Source organism: Carassius auratus, unplaced genomic scaffold, assembly GCF_003368295.1.
Source record: "Carassius auratus strain Wakin unplaced genomic scaffold, ASM336829v1 scaf_tig00002331, whole genome shotgun sequence".
NCBI classification, from domain to species: Eukaryota; Metazoa; Chordata; class Actinopteri; order Cypriniformes; family Cyprinidae; genus Carassius; species Carassius auratus.
Window position 1 is genome coordinate 165,507 of NW_020523440.1, and position 21,371 is coordinate 186,877.

At 38.9% G+C, this 21,371-nt stretch overlaps 1 protein-coding gene across 1 annotated transcript in view; it reads right to left on the bottom strand.

Annotated features, from left to right (window-relative positions):
• LOC113069715 (CUB and sushi domain-containing protein 1-like) overlaps positions 1-21,371 on the bottom strand; it is a 169,664-nt gene that overhangs the window by 92,216 nt on the left and 56,077 nt on the right. The window contains exons 21-23 of the mRNA XM_026242837.1: positions 18,427-18,565; positions 16,901-17,088; positions 5,873-6,067 (exon numbers count right to left, since the gene is read on the bottom strand). Of these exons, the coding sequence (XP_026098622.1) occupies positions 5,873-6,067; positions 16,901-17,088; positions 18,427-18,565 (522 nt within the window). The remainder of the gene's footprint in view (positions 1-5,872; positions 6,068-16,900; positions 17,089-18,426; positions 18,566-21,371) is intronic.

Sequence of the window (21,371 nt, forward strand, 5' to 3'; positions counted from 1 at the left end):
TGATGGTTAACTGAATGAAAGTACTTTTTTCCCATGACAAAGTTTTACTGCATGTAAGAATGACAGAAAGGCACATGCATTTAAGTGTTATACAATGGGTTGTTTATATAATGCTACACATTCAACATTCATATATCATTCATAATTTTATATATAAAGCAGTTATCTGATTATATTTGAGATGACCTTGCAAAAGTTCACAGTGCGAAGACAAAACTATTTTTTCAATATCACATTATCATCAGTATGTGATATTGAAACAGTTTTGTATTTTCTCTGTGCACTTTTGTTGGTATTCACTAAGCGTCCGAATAAAGACTTGTGAAGATTTTTTTTGTTGTTGTTGTTCTGAGGACATTGTGTGTGGGCTACTAAAATGTCCCTTTTTTTGTTTGTTCGTTTGTTTGTTTGTTTTTCTACAAGTTATTGGTTTCCTGCTGTGTCTGATTGAACATGAGTCTGTTTATTACAGTCATGTGTCTGTGCGCATCACATGTGCATTGTACGTATGCATCTGTTCGTATGGTTTAACTGATGAGAGAGTATCACACCCCATTAACTGCTAAAGGATCTTATTAAAATCATTATCCTGGCCTAAGGCTCCTGTATTTTTGATATGCTTTAGAACATTGTGTAGAGCTGGAGGTCGACGCAATGTCTAAATACAGTGATGGCGTGCTACCTCTCTTTGCTGAAGGTGACATAAATAACAGATTTAGGAGACTAGAAATAAACTAAAGTGACAGACAATATGGTGAAATGGCCCGTGAAACAGCAACATTTGCTTCACATCTCCTTTGGTTTTCAGAACGATTTCCAATTGTGCACTCTTTTCAAGCTATCACCCACCCTACAATGTGAAACCCAGATTCATTTGTTTATCCGCTGCCACCCCCCAATTAAATAGGACTCATTCTCACTGGACTACTTGGAAGCAGCCGCTTTGGCTAAAGGTTGTAAGTACTCAGCAAGCCATTTACCTCATTAGATTTAAGCATGGGCTATTGATAAATGGAAGCTGCAGTGTATAAATGCATAGCAAAAAGCTCACAGCCTTTCGTCTAGTTCGTCTAACCTTACACCTCTACATTTAAGAGCTCTGAATGAGGACAACTAAAAGGATTAACCTCCACAAACTACTTTAGTGAATCAATGCACCATGACCACCACAAAATACTTCTGTATGTCACTGATTAGTGACTGCATGACTTCCGATTGATGAACTAAAAGAACATTGATAAATATGGGGTCCAAATATCAGAGATGACTTTGAGACTCTGAGATTCAATACATAATTTAAATGGGTACTTCACCCAAAAATGTAAATTTTCTCATTTACTCACCCTCATGTCATTCCAAACCCATTTGATGTCAAACACAAGTTAAGATATGTTTAATTAAACCTAAGAGGTTTCTGTCTCTCCACTAAAAAGTATATGCATCCAAAACCCTTAAAATGCAAAAAGGTCATAAAGGAAAAACTAATTCATTTGAGCAGCTTAATCCAAGTCTTGTGTAGAGACATAATTACTTAATGTAGTGAAGTGACATGTGGCCAAGTATGGTGACCCATACTCAGAATTTGTGATCTGCATCTAACCCATTCAAGTGCAAACAAACAGTAGTGAACACACACGAATACCGTGAACACACACCCGGAGCAGTGGGCAGCTATATTGGTGCAGGGCCCAGGGAGCAGTTGGGTGTTCGGAGCCATGCTCAAGGGTCTCACCTCAGTCGTGGTATTGAGAGTGGAAGAAAGCACTGGTCATTCATTCTAAACATTAGCCCACGACTGCCCACTTAAAATGAATTGATATAATTTGGGCTTTTATTCAGATATGCATACATACAGCAAGCACATCACATATGGCAAACACAAAATGGATTTTTCTTACAACGCCTTTCTAATCTTCATGGATTTTCTATATATTGGTTACCTAGATGTTGCATGGAGGGACAGAAACCTTTCAAGTTTCATTAAAAATAACGTCATTTTTGTTCTGAAGATGAACAAAAGTCCTATGAGTCTGGAATGATATGAGGGTGAATACATTTTGTCAGATTTTTTTTTGTTTTATTTTTTGTTTTATAAACCCTATCCCTTTCAGACAAACTAAGTAAAAAAAAAATAATAATAAAATGATGGATTGCAAATGTAATCTAAATGTAAATAATAATAATAATAATAAATAAATAAATAAATAGTAATAAACATGAACAATTATCCATTATGTAACGAATCATTTAATATGGGCAGTTGAATTATTAGAAAAATAACTGAGGACACACTCGATGTGGTAATGGTTATATAACGTAAACTGAAAAGAATGCCAGTGATCCTATTATTCTGCTTAACCAGACTATCCACCAAGACTTCTTTAGTTAACCAGCTACACCAGACCATCCCAGTCAACTAGTTTCACTCATTATGTTTCACTGTTCAACAGGATTGCTATGTGGTCCACCAGCTAGACAAGGATCAAACCAACACTAATCACAACTACAAAAGTAAAGTTCAAGGCAAACTTTGAAGGTTGGACTGGTAGCCTTGCCTAGAACTTTTAAACAGTCTGAAGGCTGAATGTCAAATGAGCCTTTGAATACTTTGTCAGTTTGAAGAGGTACCAGATGTTTGATGAGACGGAGGCCTTGTCATGTGGTTGTGAATGTGTTCTGAGCAGTTGCCAGACAGTTGCTAGGGTATTTCCAGTTTGTAGAAAACTGTAATAAATCAACATGCTTGTGATTTCAACAAGGACTACACGTAACTGAAACAGAAAAAAAAAAAAAAAAAAAAAGAACTGCACATTTGAACTGCAACTGACTCCAACACGCCATAAAAAAGGTTATCCCATCTACCATAACACTACATTATTTAAATAAATAAATAAATAAATAAATAAATAAAACCCTGCTAGGGTTATGTAAAGAGGCTGATAGCGACTGAGCCAGGATGTCTAACCTCTCCATGATCCAGTTGTCTTTGGTAGACATACTCATTTAACTAATAGATGAGCCGGTGGGGATTCTTAGCAGGCAGAAAACTAATGGATTGTGCAAACGTTTGCTTGCGTACACTCTGTGCAGATGATTAAGATCAAATAAAGCATCTCTCATGACACAATCAGATGATTGTGTTTGCTCAACAATGACCTGTGTAGGAATATGTCTCTACCTCACAGTTAGAGCTCATGCATAAAGATGGGAGAAGCAACGTGATGGAAATCCCATCAGTGAGGACAAACAAAATGTTCCTGGAGTGCGGAAATGAGGCTGTCTTACAAAGGGCATCAGCAGCTTTCCATCTCCATCAAAAGAGGTTAAACAATCAGCGGATGCTACTGAAATGCGAAATCCTTTGTTTGACCTTTCGGAGTGGGGTCAATGATGTTCACTGCACGTTCATATCTGTTTGTAACCTGGTGTTGTATTTGAACACGCTTGGTTCTGATTTCGGCGCTTGGTGATTTCTGCGCTGCTAGCGACACAAACTGGAATTTCAATCTGTTTATTTGAGCGAATCAACTGGGGTGGACATAACACTAACTCAACCATGGCAGGTTGGGGGATGGGCATTGGAAATGTGTTTGTGCAATTATGGTTGATGGGATTATTGAACCACATCGATTTGTACTTCACTGGATATGATGAATTGTTGAAATATCTTTAAGGTGTAACATGAAATTTTGCTAACACTTTAGTTCAGGGACCAATTCTCACTACTAATTAGTTGCTTATTAGCAAGCATATCACTAGCATATTGCCTGTTTATTAGTACTTTTTAATGTCATGAGCATATTTTAGATTCTTTAACCCTATCCCATACCTAAAATTAACAAAAAGTTTATTGGGGAAAATTCATAGTTAATATGTTGTTAAAAGTGAGAATTGGACCCTAAAATAAAGTGTGATTCATTCATTTGTTTGTTCATTTGTTCATTCATTCATTTGATTATCATGGTGGTGAGACATAAAAAAGAATCATGCACAGTGATGATTCATTCATTTGATTAAAACAAAAAAATAAATACATACATACATACATACATACACACACACACACACACACACGCACGAGGACACACACACACACATATACATATATATATATATATATATATATATATATATATATATGTATATATATAATTGTTTTGATTTATTTTCCAACTCTACAAATCACATAATAACTCACTGATATGTCCATGCTCTCTTTGCCTGAATATTTGACCAAAACACAAGTTAAAAAAAAAAAGACAGACAGACAGGGGAAGTTAAAGAAAGGAGAAAAGTCTCGGGTTGACAGCAAATGTGTGAATGAGTGGCACTTGTCACCACTCAGGCTCTTTCATCTGTCACTGAGAAACAAAGACCTAGGCGCTGCTCTTTCAAAGGCCTCTGTCCCTGTCTCTCTCTCTCTGTGTAAGTAAATTGGAGCACCAGACGGTTTCTCCAAACCCAATGAATATTGGCTGGGTCCTGGCAGTGTGACAGAGTAGAATTATGCATGTAACAAAGGCCTAATCAATTATCTCTCAAGATCACAAAAAAAAAAAAAAAAAAAAAAAAAACTAAACAAAAGGAATACTGTCTCTGATAAGGAGGCTGCTGCTAATTTCTTTAGAAGAAGCAGTGCTTTATTAAATTAACATGTGTCACTACTTTAAAACTGTATGGAAAAAAAAGACTAAATCAAGTTTCTAAAATCAATAAACTACCACCCAATCTGTGTAAAATAAATATATATATATATATATATATATATATATATATATATATATATATATATATATATATATATATATAATATATATATATATATAATATATAATAATTACAACTTTCCAGTATTAGTTGGCAATATTAAAATGGGGGGGAAATTATGCCATGATATGACTAATGGAATAATGTAATGGAAGGGAGTTATGGAATACATAAGAAAGTTCGACATAAGAAAGGAAATTATACAGGTTTATAACAACATGAGGGTAAGTTAATAATGACAACATTTTAATTTTTGGGTGAACTAATCCTTTAATGAGTTGCCTCAGAGCTAAAAAAAAAAATATATATATAATAAAAAAATAAAAAATAAAAAAGATCTAAGCGAATGGTCTAAAGTGCATGGCACAATTGCTCTTAGGCTTGTCTGAATCCACTGTTGCTAATTTAATGAAGGGAAAAATGGTCGGCACGCCCCGCGTATGATCCAAAAGGGTTGTCCCTATTCTCTTGAAGTGAGTAATGGGTGTGTTTTGGGTGTAAACAAATCAGAGTCTCATCTCCCATTCCCTTTAAATGCCAGTTGTGCTCGCTCCATGGGGGATTTGCTATTTACATGCAAGTGAAAAAACAGAAATAGATCTACTCTTGTGCGTAAGTCTGATACATGCAAAGATTATTCATTATGACATGTAGGCATTTTAATATTTATGTACACAATTATAATAATTTACATTTTAATCATTTAATTTTTCATTCTTAAAAATATTTGTGTGATGCTGTGCATCCCTGTGTGTGTGATTAGCAGTACACGCGTTGTGCACCCGCCTATAGGTGCATATTACTAACATGCTCCATATATAACAAAAAAAATTATATTTAGACCAAGGTTTTTGTTCGTAAATCTTGCAGTCTATTTCAGTTGCCTCAAAATAGCAATGCACCAGCAATGTGCCTGAACACACATCGTTTTCAGACCAGCAAATGGCTCCAGATGCATTTGCTATTTAAACAACATGGTGCAGAACTTGAAAATGATAACTCTATCAGGCCGAAACTAGCAAAAAAGTATTGTGTATGATAGGGTCCTCTAACTCCCATTAACCCCTAATGCCTCCGTACAGAAGCTGCATTTTTCAGATCCTACCTTTACATGTAGGCAGAGCTTTGTCCCATACAGGTTTCCCATCAGCCCCAATGATGCAGGTGAGAGTAGGTGGTCCTGCAATGGTGTAACCAGAATCACACTGGTAGGTCACAGTTGATCCCAGCTTGTAGTCCATTCCCAGTCTAGTTCCGTTCATTATGTTCCCTGGGTCGAAGCATGCTTCTCGTGGCTTTTCTGTAAAATAACAATAATAAATAAAAAAGTTTTAAAATTGCACAAATAATGTATGAAGCACATCATTTATTTAAAGTCACAGATGCTCTGTTCTGTTTCTAACATATAGTCCACATGTAATTTATGACAAAAAGACAAATGGATTTTGAATATTTGCTTTGTCCATGGATGTCTCTGGGGAAGTGTTTGAATGTTGCAGACTGCAGTTACTGGTTTCAGCCTGTCTCTCTGTGAATCTTCAGTATAAACCTGCCTTAAACAAATGCCACCTTCCAGCATCCCCCAAAGTTCTCTAAACACACCTGTCGATAAATGCTGCTGATGTCGGTAATTTGTTCACATGATTTTTAATTGATTAACAGCACTCGTTTCTGTAATTCAACAAACTCTGAACAAAATTAATCAGATGCACAATCGTATCCTGCATTTGTCCCATGCAAACCATTCCCAGTTCTGAGACAGGTAACAGACAGAAGGAAAAAGAGAAGTAGCATAAGAGGAAACCGTTAGATTGACAGTGAGTGTGAAGAGCGAGCAGACAGTTGCCTGAGGGCATCATGCATTAAAGCAAACTATCACCAGGGGAGAGGCAGGTGAATGCGCTGGGGCAGCAGGAGATGGCCTCTGTCCTTCTGGCACCAGACACAGGGAGAAGGACAGTTGGAAAAATCTCCGGAGGTGGTGCTTGGAGAGGCTGCCAAACAACTTGACAGTTAACAGCTATCTGCAAAGCTTTAGGGGCCTGAGAAAGTGGGAAGGAGGAGGGGAAGATTCTATCTGCAAAATTGCAAGTGTGCAACACAATCTTCCTCGTTTCTACAACAACAGAGGAACAGCTAGTGCACCTGGAGTGCACCACTCAAACTAAAAGGAATAGGCCCAAAAATGAATATTCTGTCATCATTTGTAGCGCACATGGAAGCTAAACATTCAAACAAAATCTTCACAGTCCCGCTCACCCTGACATGCATGTCCGTCATAAGATTGATTGCCCACTTTCCCTGCATATATTAGGTTTTTTAACTACTTATTACCAGGCCCAAATGAGATGTGTGGAACACATAAATAAAATAAATAAATAAAAGTTTGGTTTGGAAGATTGTGTGTCTATAAATCACAAATTAACCATGAATCAAACCCTTGAACTAATGCAATGGCATTCATACATCGGTGCATGTTTTTAAGGGCCACTAAAATAAATGTAAAACATCAATCTGTTCTGTTTTTCCTCAAGGTATGAGAGTCTTTGGACTCTAATATTCTCATATTCATTTATTTTCCCTAGTAAAGGCATTAATAATTGTGTTTACTGGTGTGTGATAAACAACAGCAGATAAATGATTGGCTTGTATAAAGAGAAACAGTCAGCAAATGATGACACTGTATTAATCAAAAGTAAACACAACAAAAACGAGAAAAGGACTTCATCATGTCATTTACATTCTAATTTAGGCTTCGATGGAGAGAGTGAGACACTTATTCAGGCCTTAGAATAGAGTGCTGTTGTTGCAATGCAAAGCCAAGAACAAATAGCAAACAATGATATTATGATTTTCAGATCTGAACTTGGGAACAGTTAAATAGACAACACCAGTGATTCATCAAGGAGAAAGTAACATTGCTTTGATGGCTCCTTCAACGAACATATGCAGTTCTACTATTGAACTTGCAATATCAAACATCACAGGTCCACTGATATTGTTAGTCAGGGCTATTTTGCGCCTAAAATTATCATTATTTAGCTTTTCATAACAATACTTTCATTATACCCGTAAAGTAAATAAATAAACTGATCATTTTTATCCATAGTGTACATTTAGTTATATTGCATTTTGTTAGAAATAATGGGGATTCACAATCAGTTCTGAAATGTGCCAATCAAATGACTGTTATTTATTTATTTATTGTTGCTAATATTGGGATGATGATCTCTTGAGCTACAGGTGCCATGCACGGCCAGAAACAAACCATATGTCTCGCAAATGAGCAAGACTTTTTAAAAACAGTTTTAGAAGAAATTACACACTTCACCTTTAAGCTGAAGTCAGTAGAAGAAATGCAATGAAACACCATCAATAATATAATCAATCTTGCAAAATTGGGTCTTCCACCCGGATTTCAATCACTGCACTGAGACATGAAGCAAAAAATTCCAATAGTCCAATCACCTGAGTGTTGTGATGGTGTTCTTATTAGCTTTCACTTAGGGGTGGCACGGGTCAACTTTTTCACAGTTCTGTTTGTTTCACGGTTTTAGAGTCACGGTTTCGGTACAGTTCGGTATGTGATATGTTTATGGAAAAACGTCTTGGTTACGTATGTAACCCTCGTTCCCTGAGGGAGGGAACGGAGACATTACGAATGGGATCTCGCCTGAGAGCCCAAACACCTTTGAGTGGTACAAAACTAGCCGATGGTACACAAAGTACCTTGGTCTGCGGAATTTGCATCGCGAGCTCCGCCCCGCTGAGCGGATATATAAGGAGCAACGCAAGCAACTCGCATTCAAGTCTTCGCTGAGGAGCCGAGCCAGTGACCCGGCCGTTCAGCGGAACAGCGATATGGCAAGGGGACGTAACGTCTCCATTCCCTCCTTCAGGGAACGAGGGTTAAATATGTAACCAAGACGTTCCCTTTCAGTTGGTCACATTCGACGTTACAAATGGGGCACACAAGTCCAGGATTGGCCATAACCCACCAGTCTTCTTGGGTATTATGAAGTAAGGGCTGGAAAAGCCGGACTTCATGTCGGCTGGAGGGACCGGCTCTATCTACCTCCGCGCTCATGACAGGGACATCTTTGCCCACCATCGTCGCGTGGACACCCCGAAACCTGGGGGGACGCCGGGCGAACTGAATCGCGTAGCCGAGCCTGAGCGTTCAGATGAGCCAGCGGGAAGGCCTGGGGAGCTCTAGCCAGGCTCCCAGGAACCGAACCAGTGGAATCAAGGGTACTACAGGCGTACCCACAGTGGGGCAGTGTGGTGGAGCAGACAGCCCCGGCATGGGAGGCATAGCGTCCCTTAGCGGGGGCGGAGCACGGGCACTCGTCTGAATCCAAGTAGCAAAGAGGGCATGAGAAGGCGAAGCGTTCTTGAGCCGTCTTTGCATGGAAACTGGCAAGGGGAGAGGAGAACGAGAGGGGCGAGGAAGCACATCGCCAACTGTCGTTCGTGGCCTCTTGGGACCCGGAGGTGGAGGAAACAGCTCTTTTAGTGAAGGTTTGGGTACCACCGGCCGCAGGGCCAGTGGCAGAACAAAAAGAAAATGAGAACAAAGGATTCTCCCCCGGCCCTCCTCCGGGGGAAGGAGTGGTCCTGCTACCATCTCCTGATGAGCTGACGTCTCCAACTCCGGGTCGCCCGTCTCAGGAATGCCGCTTGGCCTGGCGTTAAGCAGGTTTAGGGGGAGAAACGGGTTGCGCGGCCTTTCTGCGGCCATCTCCTCACTGCGGCTGGGGTGAAAGCTGCTGCTGTGGCCGAATTGGCTGCAGGGGGGGGCCCTCGGCGACGAGCAGGCTGAGGCGGTTGCGCCGGCGGCGGGGTGGAAGCAGCAGTGGGCCGCCGGGGCAGGATGTGTCTGATGGCCTCAGACTGCTTCTGGGTGGCAGAGAACTGCTGGGCAAAGCTCTCTACCACGTCGCCGAAGAGGCCATCCTGGGAGACCCGGGAGTTGAGGAGCTGAGCCCCATCAGACTCCCTCATGTCAGCCAGGTTCAGCCATAGGTGGCCCTCCTGGACCACCAAAGTGGAAATCACCTGACCCAAGGAGCGCGCAGTGACCTTCGTTGCCCGGAGAGTGAGGTCGGTAGCAGTGCGCGTCTCCTGCAAAACCCCAGGGTCAGCACTGCCCTCGTGCAGCTGCCGGAGCAGCTTGGCCTGATAGACCTGAAGTGAGGCCATGGCATGCAAGGCAGAAGCGGCCTGGCCTGCAGCTCTGTAAGCTTTGGCCACAAGCGTGGATGAGAACTTACAGGCCTTAGAGGGCAGCTTGGGACCACCACGCCAAGTGGAGGCACTCTGTGGACACAGTTGCATCGCAACAGAACGCTCCACCGGGGGAATCCCAGCATACCCCTTGGCCGCCCCGCCATCGAGGGCAGTGAAGGCGGAGGAAGAACCAGAACTGCTTCGGGCAGTTAAAGGTGCCTTACATGAACTAGTTACTTCCTGGTGCACTTCCAGGAAGAAAGGAACCAGAGGGGGGTGCTGGCGATCCGCATGAGCAGCCCCCAGGAACCAATCATCCAGCCTCGAGCGCTCGGGATAGGGTGGAGGATTCCACTCAAGCCTGATGTTCTCCGCTGCCTGGGAAAGCACGGCCGTCAGCTCGGGATAGGACTCGGACAACGCTGGCACTCCCAAGGGAGGCAACGCAGCCGAACCCTCATCTCCCGAGGACTCAAGCCCACCTTGTGATACGGCGATCTACATACAGTTCTCTTCGCGAGCCCCAAATGAGATGTCAGGAGCCTGAGAGGGTCCAGCAAGCTCATCCGGGAACTCAACCGGCTGCGGCGTATGTGAGGGGGGTGTGGCCCAAGGAGGTTAGCTCATCGGGGAAGCCCACACGGTAACCCTCAGGTCACCCTGGCCACCAGCCGAAGTAGCCCTCTTACGAAAAGAAGAGCTAGAACGGGGTGTGGCAGAGGGGACTTTATACCTTTTAAGGTAATCGAGTCTCGATCTCAACGCCGAGATGGTCATGTCCCCGCAATGAGAACATGAGCCATCCACGAACACAGTCTCAGCGTGCTGGAAGCCCAGACACGTGACACAGCGATCATGACTGTCACTAGGAGCGATATATCGACCGCACCCAGAAACACACGGGCGAAATTACATCTTTAAAAAGACACAAATTGGCCCGTATCTCTTTTGTGAGAGAAATTGCTCTTTTAGGGGTGTTGAAGCGCTCAGGGGAACGCGGGAGCTGTCGCAGGAAACACAGACGAACAGCTGAATCGCGCCGTCACACCAACACCAGCTCTTGCTTGTAAACACTCCGGTGATTGCAGCAAGCGATGTGCTTGGCTCAGAAGCAAAAGCTTGAATGCGAGTTGCTTGCGTTGCTCCTTATATACCCGCTCTGCGGGGCGGAGCTCGCGATGCAAATTCCGCAGACCAAGGTACTTTGTGTACCATTGGCTCGTTTTGTACCACTCGAAGGTGACTGGGCTTTTGGGCGAGATCCCATTCGTAACGTTGAACGTGACCGACTGAAAGGGAACTATACTTTCTAATAAAAAAGAAGAAGAATATTTTATCCAACTATAGCAACAACACAAATACATACAATAGAGTAAAGATACAACAATAAACAGTGATTTTCAGTTTTGCTTTTTTTTAGGTAGGTCTAGCATAAGATTTTATGGTACAGAAATTGAATAAAGTAATCAAATGTAAAACAGCATTGCATGTTGGACTGTACAAATTAAAGATAATTATTTATTAAAGTTACAAAAGCTTTTAAATCAAGAGCAGTGAGTGATTTCCTTGTTGTTGCTGTTCGAATATAATTAATAATAATTAATATAAAGACACTTTAAGAGAATGCACTGATCGAGTGCACTAATTAAGTAGGCCTACGTTCAGCCCTATGTCTGCTGTAGGATACTTACCAAAACGGGCATTCTGATATAATTTTTTATCTGAATTTGTCTATTTAAACACAATACTTCAGAGAGAGCTTAATATTTGCGCGTGATCTGAGGCGCGGGTTTTTGGCGCTTCGGATGAGCGCATGCACAAATCTTCTCACTGTGCGCGCGAGCTTGCATCCTTTGGCTCTCAAATGTTTAAACTGGCAAAGCTTAAATGAGTTTAGTGAAACATATCAACGTGTGCTATTCAGATCTAATCTGTGAGCACGCACTATCAGCTCCCGGGTGATGGCGGAATAAATGACTTGTTCATATTCCACATTGAACAAAAGTGAATGATTTGTCCAGGGTGTTTTTTTTTGTTTGTTTGTTTGTTTTTTCTCATCGCTGTTGTTGTAATGTCTGGGAATCCAGAATGCGCATGCATCAACAGAAACATACATTAGCTGAACCCAGTTTGTTTTACGTGTTATAGCAAACCATATTACAGATGTTTTGTCAGATTAAAGTTGAACCGCGGTCCCAGCGCGTGCCGAACCGTGTGTGGAACCCTTTTTGTTTTTTTCAGCCAACTGTGCCATCCCTACTTTCACTGTGAAAATCAAACTCCCATGCGTCACTCTGTTTCCTGATAAAACGGGGCAAACCTAATGGCATGACATGAAAGTGAAATCCTGAGGCATTGTGGGATGTCGAGACTATCAACAGAGCAATTTAATACATTGGCAAGCAAACTTTATAATGTACTGGGTTCTAATGTGGAGCAAAGACTAAAAGTTGAAGTCAGAGTTCATCTACACTGTGCAATAGGCTGCCATTAAAATAATGGCAATTACAAATTCAACAATCCGTGAACTGCACATTTACTCCATTGTCATCATATAAAAAGTGCCGCTGGGAGTAGAAATTATTTCAGAGAGGTACATAGCATGTAAGGGACAGTGCATTGTCATTGCATCATTGTATGCCCTGATTTTTGAAATACAAACTCCCGTTCTTTTTTTAAAGAGCATTTACAAAAAGCAAATTGGCAAAACCTGCTCTTCTCATGGGGAATAGTGCCAGGCATTCACTGTGAAAGGTTAATAGTATTACTCAAAGAAGCGCAACTTATAAATCGGTACCACTTAAGAGGTTTTTTATTTATTTATTTGTATTTATTTATTTTTTGACTAATCGTTTAACATATGCTCTTTCACTAATGCATGAATTTAGTACTCCAGGGGTGTGTTTCCCATACAGCAATGTCACTCACTGATTAACTACTATAGTATGATGCATTGTTTTGAAAGCTAACTAGCTAGTCACAACTGTTCCATGAACGTGGTCACATCTCAGTCGAATTTGAACCACACTGGTTCAGCAGTATAGGGCCATTGTTAACAAGGTCACATGCTTGTGGTGGAGTAATAACTTCTGCTAATTAACAGATTTAAGATCGCTGAGATGCTGCTATATTAAACTTGCTTCCTGATGACCACGTCACTGTTTTTTGTTCCCTGTTATTTTGCTGTAATTGATGTTTGATTCATTGCAGGTTCTCTCTTACATCATACTCTTATGTTCCCTTGTGTTTTTATTCACATATAAAAATGTCCTGACTGTTGATATGCCAAAATATTCAGATTGAAATGTATATTTAAGTGGAATGAAAGATACCAAATGTATTGCATGTTAGCTTGCAACCATTTGCTGGTTAACAATGCTATTGGGAAATACACCCCAGTACAGGTGTCATACTTCCAATAGCACAACTAAATCCAAAATCCGATGGTGAGTTTAAAAACACCATGAAATTGCTATACGAACATTCAGTACAGTAGTTGAACATATATATGGAATTTGGAAAAAGACGTATTGACCGCATTTATTTATTTATCCAAAATCCTTGGTTTTACCTTAAAATGTACTTTCTATATGTGATTACATATCTGGTACTTGTTATTGTTATTCAGGGGGCATTCTCACAGAGACCATTTTACTGGACCAAATTTTGGACGAGCCCCTGAGAGCAAGACAAGTCATCAATCCTTTTTGTTCAATTTCCTTGAACAGAAATAATTATTTAGAAGTCAAATTTATGAATAGGCCAGCATACTTATCTAATCTAATAGACAAGAAGGCACAAAGAGCTCCAAATGGAATTCAGTGGGGTCTTAAAATATAAAAATCTCATACAAACACACACACACACACACACACACATATTTTATATATATATATATATATATATATATATATATATATATATATATATATATATATATATATATATACACACACACACACACACACACACACACACACACACACACACACACACACACACACACACACACATATATATATATATATATATATATATATATATACACACACATACACATATACACATACATACATACATTGGATGACGAGTAATTTCTTACTGCTAAGTTCAGAAAAAAAAGAGGTGTTAATTATAGGGCCTAAAAACTCTGCTTGTAAAAACACTGTCTAAGACTTGATGGTTGATCTGTCAATTCTTCGTCATCAGTTAGGAACCTAGGTGTGCTACTTGATCACAATCTTTCCTTAGAAAGTCACGTTTCTAGCATTTGTAAAACTTCATTTTTCCATCTCAAAAATATATCTAAATTACGGCCTATGCTCTCAATGTCAAATGCAGAAATGTTAATCCATGCATTTATGACTTCAAGGTTAGACTATTGTAATGCTTTATTGGGTGGTTGTTCTGCACGCTTAGTTTACAAACTACAGCTAGTCCAAAATGCAGCAGCAAGAGTTCTTACTAGAACCAGGAAGTATGACCATATTAGCCCGGTCCTGTCCACACTGCACTGGCTCCCTATCAAACATCGTATAGATTTTAAAATATTGCTTATTACTTATAAAGCCCTGAAGGGTTTAGCACCTCAGTATTTGAATGAGCTACATTATACATTATATTACATTATACTCCTCTACGTCCGCTACGTTCTCAAAACTCAGGCAATTTGATAATACCTAGAATATCAAAATCAACTACGGGCGGCAGATCCTTTTCCTATTTGGCGCCTAAACTCTGGAATAACCTACCTAACACTGTTCGGGAGGCAGACACACTCTTGCAGTTTAAATCTAGATTAAAGACCCATCTCTTTAACCTGGCATACACATAACATACTAATATGCTTTTAATATCCAAATCCATTAAAGGATTTTTAGGCTGCATTAATTAGGTAAACCGGAACCGGAAACACTTCACATAACACCCTATGTATTTGCTACATCATTAGAAGAATGGCATCTACGCTAATATTTGTCTGTTTCTCTCTTATTCCGAGGTCACCGTGGCCACCAGATCCAGTCTGTGTCCAGATCAGAGGGTCACTGCAGTCACCCGGATCCAGTACGTATCCAGACCAGATGGTGGATCAGCACCTAGAAAGGACCTCTACTGCCCTGAAAGACAGCGGAGACCAGGACAACTAGAGCCCCAGATACAGATCCCCTGTAAAGACCTTGTCTCAGAGGAGCACCAGGACAAGACCACAGAAAACAGATGATTCTTCTGCACAGTCTGACTTTGCTGCAGCCTGGAATTGAACTACTGGTTTCATCTGGTCAGAGGAGAACTGGCCCCCCAACTGAGCCTGGTTTCTCCCAAAGTTTTTTTCTCCATTCTGTCACCGATGGAGTTTCGGTTCCTTGCCGCTGTCGCCTCTGGCTTGCTTAGTTGGGGTATAATAAATAAATGCACAGACACTATTTAAACTGAACAGAGATGACATCACTGAGTTCAATGATGAACTGCCTTAAGTATCATTTTGCATTATTGAGACACTGTTTTCCAAATGAATGTTGTTCAGTGCTTTGACGCAATGTATTTTGTTTAAAGCACTATATAAATAAAGGTGATATATATATATATATATATATATATATATATATATATATATATATATATATATATATATATATATATACAGACCAAAAGTTTGGACACACCTTCTCATTCAAAGAGTTTTCTTTATTTTCATGACTATGAAAATTGTAGAGTCACACTGAAGGCATCAAGGGCTATGAAGCTCTTTTAATGAGAAGGTGTCTCCAAACTTTTGGTCTGTCCTGTATATATAGGTGTATATAAGGTGTCAGAGCTCCCTCAGCCTCATCTTCTTAGGGTGGAGAGAAAATAGCTGCAGAACTCTAGAGTGCATATCTGATCATCAGGGTCAGTGGTTAATGGGTGTTACAGTATTGATGGAATCTTACTTGAATTTGTAAGTTACAAAAGGGCTGCTCGACATTAGCTATTGTCATGGTGTACTTTATTCCATCCAAGACACAGTGCTTACATAATTCAGACATTTTACCAGCCTTTAGAGTCCACATAAAAGACAGAAAGAAAGAAAGAACAAATCCATATTTACTAATTTAAGAGGAAAGCAAAATCTAATTACTGAAGGGTGCATCAGCTTTAACTGACATGGCAGTCAAAACTACCTGATGTTCCTACAAAGAACAAGCTTTTATAGCCAATAGAATTCAGTAGCCCCTCACTGCAGAACACCAATCTCCACCCCCTAGATCTTGATCAAACCTCGCCCCTGGATCAACATCTAGGGGGTGGAGATTGGTAGGTTTAGGGGTGGAGATGGGTTGGTTCTAGGGATCATGGGGTGGAGACGGGAAGGTTTAATTATATGTAAGGTGGGAGGAGTTGGATCTGGATATAACCACGCCCCCTGGGATTTGTGTTCTAGAGTGAGGACCATCTGAGAAAATTAAGATCCCATCAAGAACATCTCTGGGTCATATTTTTCTCCAAATATAAAAGTAATAAACAAGAAATTACAAGTTGCCTATTTTTTTTTTTTTTTTTTTTTTTGCACTTTCATGGCAATTAAGCACATTTCCTTCTTATTTTATCATTTTGATTATCTCATCTCATATGTATTACTATAATGTGTAAATAATAATATTTAAATTATAAAAATATTAATAATGATAAAAAACAACAACAACAACATAATGATAAGGAGAATTCAAGGATAATGTGTTTGAATGACAAAATGAAAACAAAATCTGTCCTCAGCACCACTAAAAGTTTCATTTGACTTGTGACCTGGACATGTTTTCATGACACTCGCCCTGAAACACAATCTGAAACCAGGGGTTTTGCTTCACTTGTTTACCAAGCCCTCCCCTCAAGAGAACAAACTACACAACTGCAAGGTGAATCTTGCCTTTATATTCGATGGCAAAACCAGACATCCCCAGGGAGGCATCACTGCGGAAGGCCAGAAAAAGGCTGTTTCCACTGCTCTCGATGCGCTCAGGAACCTGGTTCCCTTGCAGACTGATGATTAGGGGTCCGTTGGAGTCTTCACCCTCGTAGATATGGAGGAAGTCATAGCTGGGCTCCATGTTAAAACTACACAACAAATGGGAGAAAGAATTAAGGATTCCTAGATATTTAGTTAATATATATGATAATTTATATATATAAATCTGACAACACACTTTCAAATACAAGCATATGTGAAGTTTTGGATGTTGGTCTTGAGCACTGAATGGTCTTGTGCAGTTGTCCAGGAAAGGTAATGTGCAAGGAGCTTAAGATGCTCAACCAATTACTTGAATCATAATTGCTTTTAATAAACAAAGATGTTCAACAAGTGTTCAACCCATACATCATTGCATAACCTGCTTCATCAGAAAGCCCACTAGTTTCCAGAAGTAAATCCTTCTTTCTAGTTTGTCCTTTTAGTAATTATAATGGAAGTCTATGCAAGCCTGATTATTTTGCCTGGGTGAAACATAAGCAATCAGAGTCATAATCATTCTAAAGATTCAAGTATGTGAGTTGATGATTGTGATTGTGCATTTGTGTGCGAGGGCTTAGATACATGACACTTATAATAAATTGCAGTGATTTGAATTCATAATATATTTTGACACTGATGCATTTCCACCCCAAATTAAAGAAGAAGAAGAAAAAAAAGAAAAAAGAAAAATCATCAATTTCGTTTGAAAGTTTTCATCTTTTAAACCTGCTCTATGCAGTCTGGCTCCATTTTGAAGATTTGAGGGTACATTTGAGTATTCTGGGATAATAAAGTGCCCCACTTTTTTTATCTTTTTCACATCAAAACGGTCATAATGCAGAATTAATAGGTAATTTTCTACCCTGATTTTAGCTCTCTTATTTAAATGCTCAGTAACACTTCTTCAACACTTACTTCAGAGACCAATTCTCACTATTAACTATTATTTTGCTTATTAGCATGCCTATTTCTAGCATATTGGCTGTTAATGAATACCTTATTCTGCTTGACTATATTCTAGATCCCTTAATCCTACCCCATACATAAACTATTCATAATCAGAAAATTAGGAGTTTATTGTGGCGAACTTAATTGTTAATACTTTGTTAATAGTGAGAATTGGGCCTTAAAATAAATGTGACCAAAAGTTTAATGTGTTTCCTGTTTAATGGACTACTAATGGTCTACTTTTACATTTGTATCTATTGAAAAAGTACAGTCCCAGTTACAGCTTTTGTACCTTTGTTTCTCAGAGTGTGTAATAATTATATCATATGCAAATTAACATGTTCTCAGGATAAATGTGTTTAAAAACACTTCACTTTTATAGAAATTTGAGTAAAAAAAAAAAAATTCTGTAGTGAATCAAAAATATCCCTGTAAAAGATGTTACACCCATTCGGATGGCATGCGAGTCATTAGAGGACGCTATATGAGCATGTTACCTTTTGAAGATTAAAGCGATGACAAAGTCAGGGTTGGCTTTTATTCGCCAGTCACACTCTTTTCCTGGTGGGTAGGGTTGGGGATAGTTGGGTGATAGAATTACCCCAGCAGGTCCTGTCACATTGCCCCCGCAGGTAGCTGTCATAACAAGGAGAGTGTTAATGTGATCCTTCAACACAGCAAAAATACACAATGTCACAGCTGCCTGATTACAGGATGATTATTTTGAGTTCATTATCTGTTAAATAATAAATAATTTTTTGAAATCAAACCTTTCATTACCTAAACTTCCTGAATCCATCATATTTTCACTAGAGGTAGGTAGTATTGAAGTAGATTTACTCCGTTACATTTAAGTGAGTAAATCTTTTGGAAACGTTGATCACAGTCTTCTTCTTTTTTTTTTTTTTTTTTTACTCTTATTCAAGTAACTATTAAGACTATTACTTTTTTGAGTATTTATTTCTATAAGTACTTGTACTTTTAGCTGAGAACAGTTTTTGATTTATGATTTTCATATATTAACGGAATGAATGAATAGATTTTTATTTTTTTTAAAGAAATAAATACTTTCCATCCTTTAATTGGATGGAATATTATTCAGCAAGGATGCATTAAATTGACCAAAAGTGACACTAAAGAGATTGATAATGTTGCACAACAGTTATATTTTAAATGAATACTGTTCTTTTGAATTTTCTGATAATTTAAAAAATATTATAAACAGAATACAATGATTTCTGAAGAATCATGTGCACTGAAGACTGAAACAATGATGCTAATGCTATAGCAGGACAACTACATCCCACAACATTAAATGATAATAATCAGTAAATGAAACTAGATTAATTGTAAATATATATATATATATATATATATATATATATATATATATATATATATATATATATATATATATATATATATATATATATATATATATATATATATATATATATATATATATATATAATCTTGATGAGCAGTACTGTTATAATAGGATCTGCCAATTACTGCAGGCTTTGGTTCTGGAAGTTACACTCATTTAATATTTGGTATGGAGCAAATACTGCTATAAAAACTGTGTACTTAATGCTTTTTATGATATGAAATACACCCCATGAAGCGTTGCAAAAGACTGAAATAATGTCAATACAATATAAAACTACTAACCAACATATATAAAAAGACAGATTACATATTTATGATACAAATATATACAAATATGAAAACTGTGTGAGTACAGAGAGGCTGTGGGCAGTCAGATTGCCGTGATTCTTCCCTTCTTGGAAACAGCCACTTGTCTGATAGGTGGACTTCCCTTCAGAAATATTGGTAATGTTCAGCAATTCAAGTTTTTCTTTTTTTGTTTTTGCTTAATGAAGATACAAAAGTATATCATCCCTGGACAGCTTTTGAGCTCATGCTAAGTCTGCCTCAAACGGTTTAAATATTATCATATATCATATATCTAAATATAGCTCCAGTCAAGACTGCAAAGCCCCACAGAGAGTTGTGCGCTTAGCTGAGCGCATCTCGGGGTCAGCTTTCCCCTCTCTGCTGGACATCTACCTCAAACGCTGCAGAAGCAGAGCTGCTAAAATCATCAAAGGCTCCACCCACCCCAGTAACCATCTTTTCACTTTGCTGCCATCTGGTAAGCGCTTCCGTAGCCTGATGGCAAAAACCGAGAGACTCAGGAGGAGTTTCTTCCCCCTGGTCATCAGGCTCCTAAACTCAAATCCAGACTCTTAACATCTTCATGTCTCCACTTAATATTAACTTTATCAGTAAGATATTCATCATTCTCTATCTCACATTGACATACTGACAGCGTCAACTTGTTTGCACATTTGCCTCTTGTACGTTCCTGTATATCTTAATATTTAAGACTACAATATAATGCACATATGCACATTGTACATCACATAATATTTAAGACTACAGTTTACTTTCATGCACATTATTTTGCGTTCTATATTTAATTCTACAATATAAATTTTTGTATATTTTATTCTTATATTTTTATTGTTTACTTTTATTTCATTCTTACATAGCTATATTTATGTATATTTTAATCTGTGTTGTTTTCTTTAATAATTGCACTATCCATGGAGCGGACCTGACTCACATTTCACTGCTGGTATGCTATATATAATTTTGTATGTGACTAAAAAAAATCTTGAATCTTGATTCTTGAATCTTGAATCATAAAAATGCTCTGTGGACAACATGAATGGGTTTTTTTTCTTCCTGAACCCGAGAGGACCTTGTAGAATTTCATGGCAAAAGCATGGCATCAAAAAAGTCAATTGGGACACTGGAGAAAAACACTATTCTTTAACATCCTTAGAAAGTGCAGAGCATACAGCCTGACTGAAAAAAAGGGAGAAAATAAGCAGAAAATACTAGAGGTCTGAGAGAAGGTCATAGTAATAATATAAACGCAACTTTGTAATGCTGTGGGCGAGACAGCTCTGCTTTTCCCTATAACACTGAGCTAATACTGTATGCATCTCTCTTAAATCTCTAGAAGACCACTCAGTATAGACATGAATGCTAAGAAGAGGTTAGTAATGCTATGACCTTTTGATTGGTAGTGGACAACTGAGTAGAGTTATAACACAAGTACAGTGATGGTTTTAGATGCTAATATACATTGCCTTTGTGACAGTATTCAGCTCTTTCAGGTTGGAGGGAGACATATTTGTTTGACAGCCATTTTCAAGTTTCTCAAGAGGTGTTTGATTGGGTCTGGGCTCTGGCTGAGCATCTCAAGGTTCAGTGTGTTGTAACTAAGCTACCCTTGTGTTGTCTTGGCTGTGTGCTTAGAGTCGTAGTACTACTGGAAGGTAAACCTCCAGTCCGGAGGGCTTCCAGACCAGGATTTCATTAAGTAAATTGATGTGCTTTGCTGTGCTCAGCTTTCCTTTTACCACGTCCA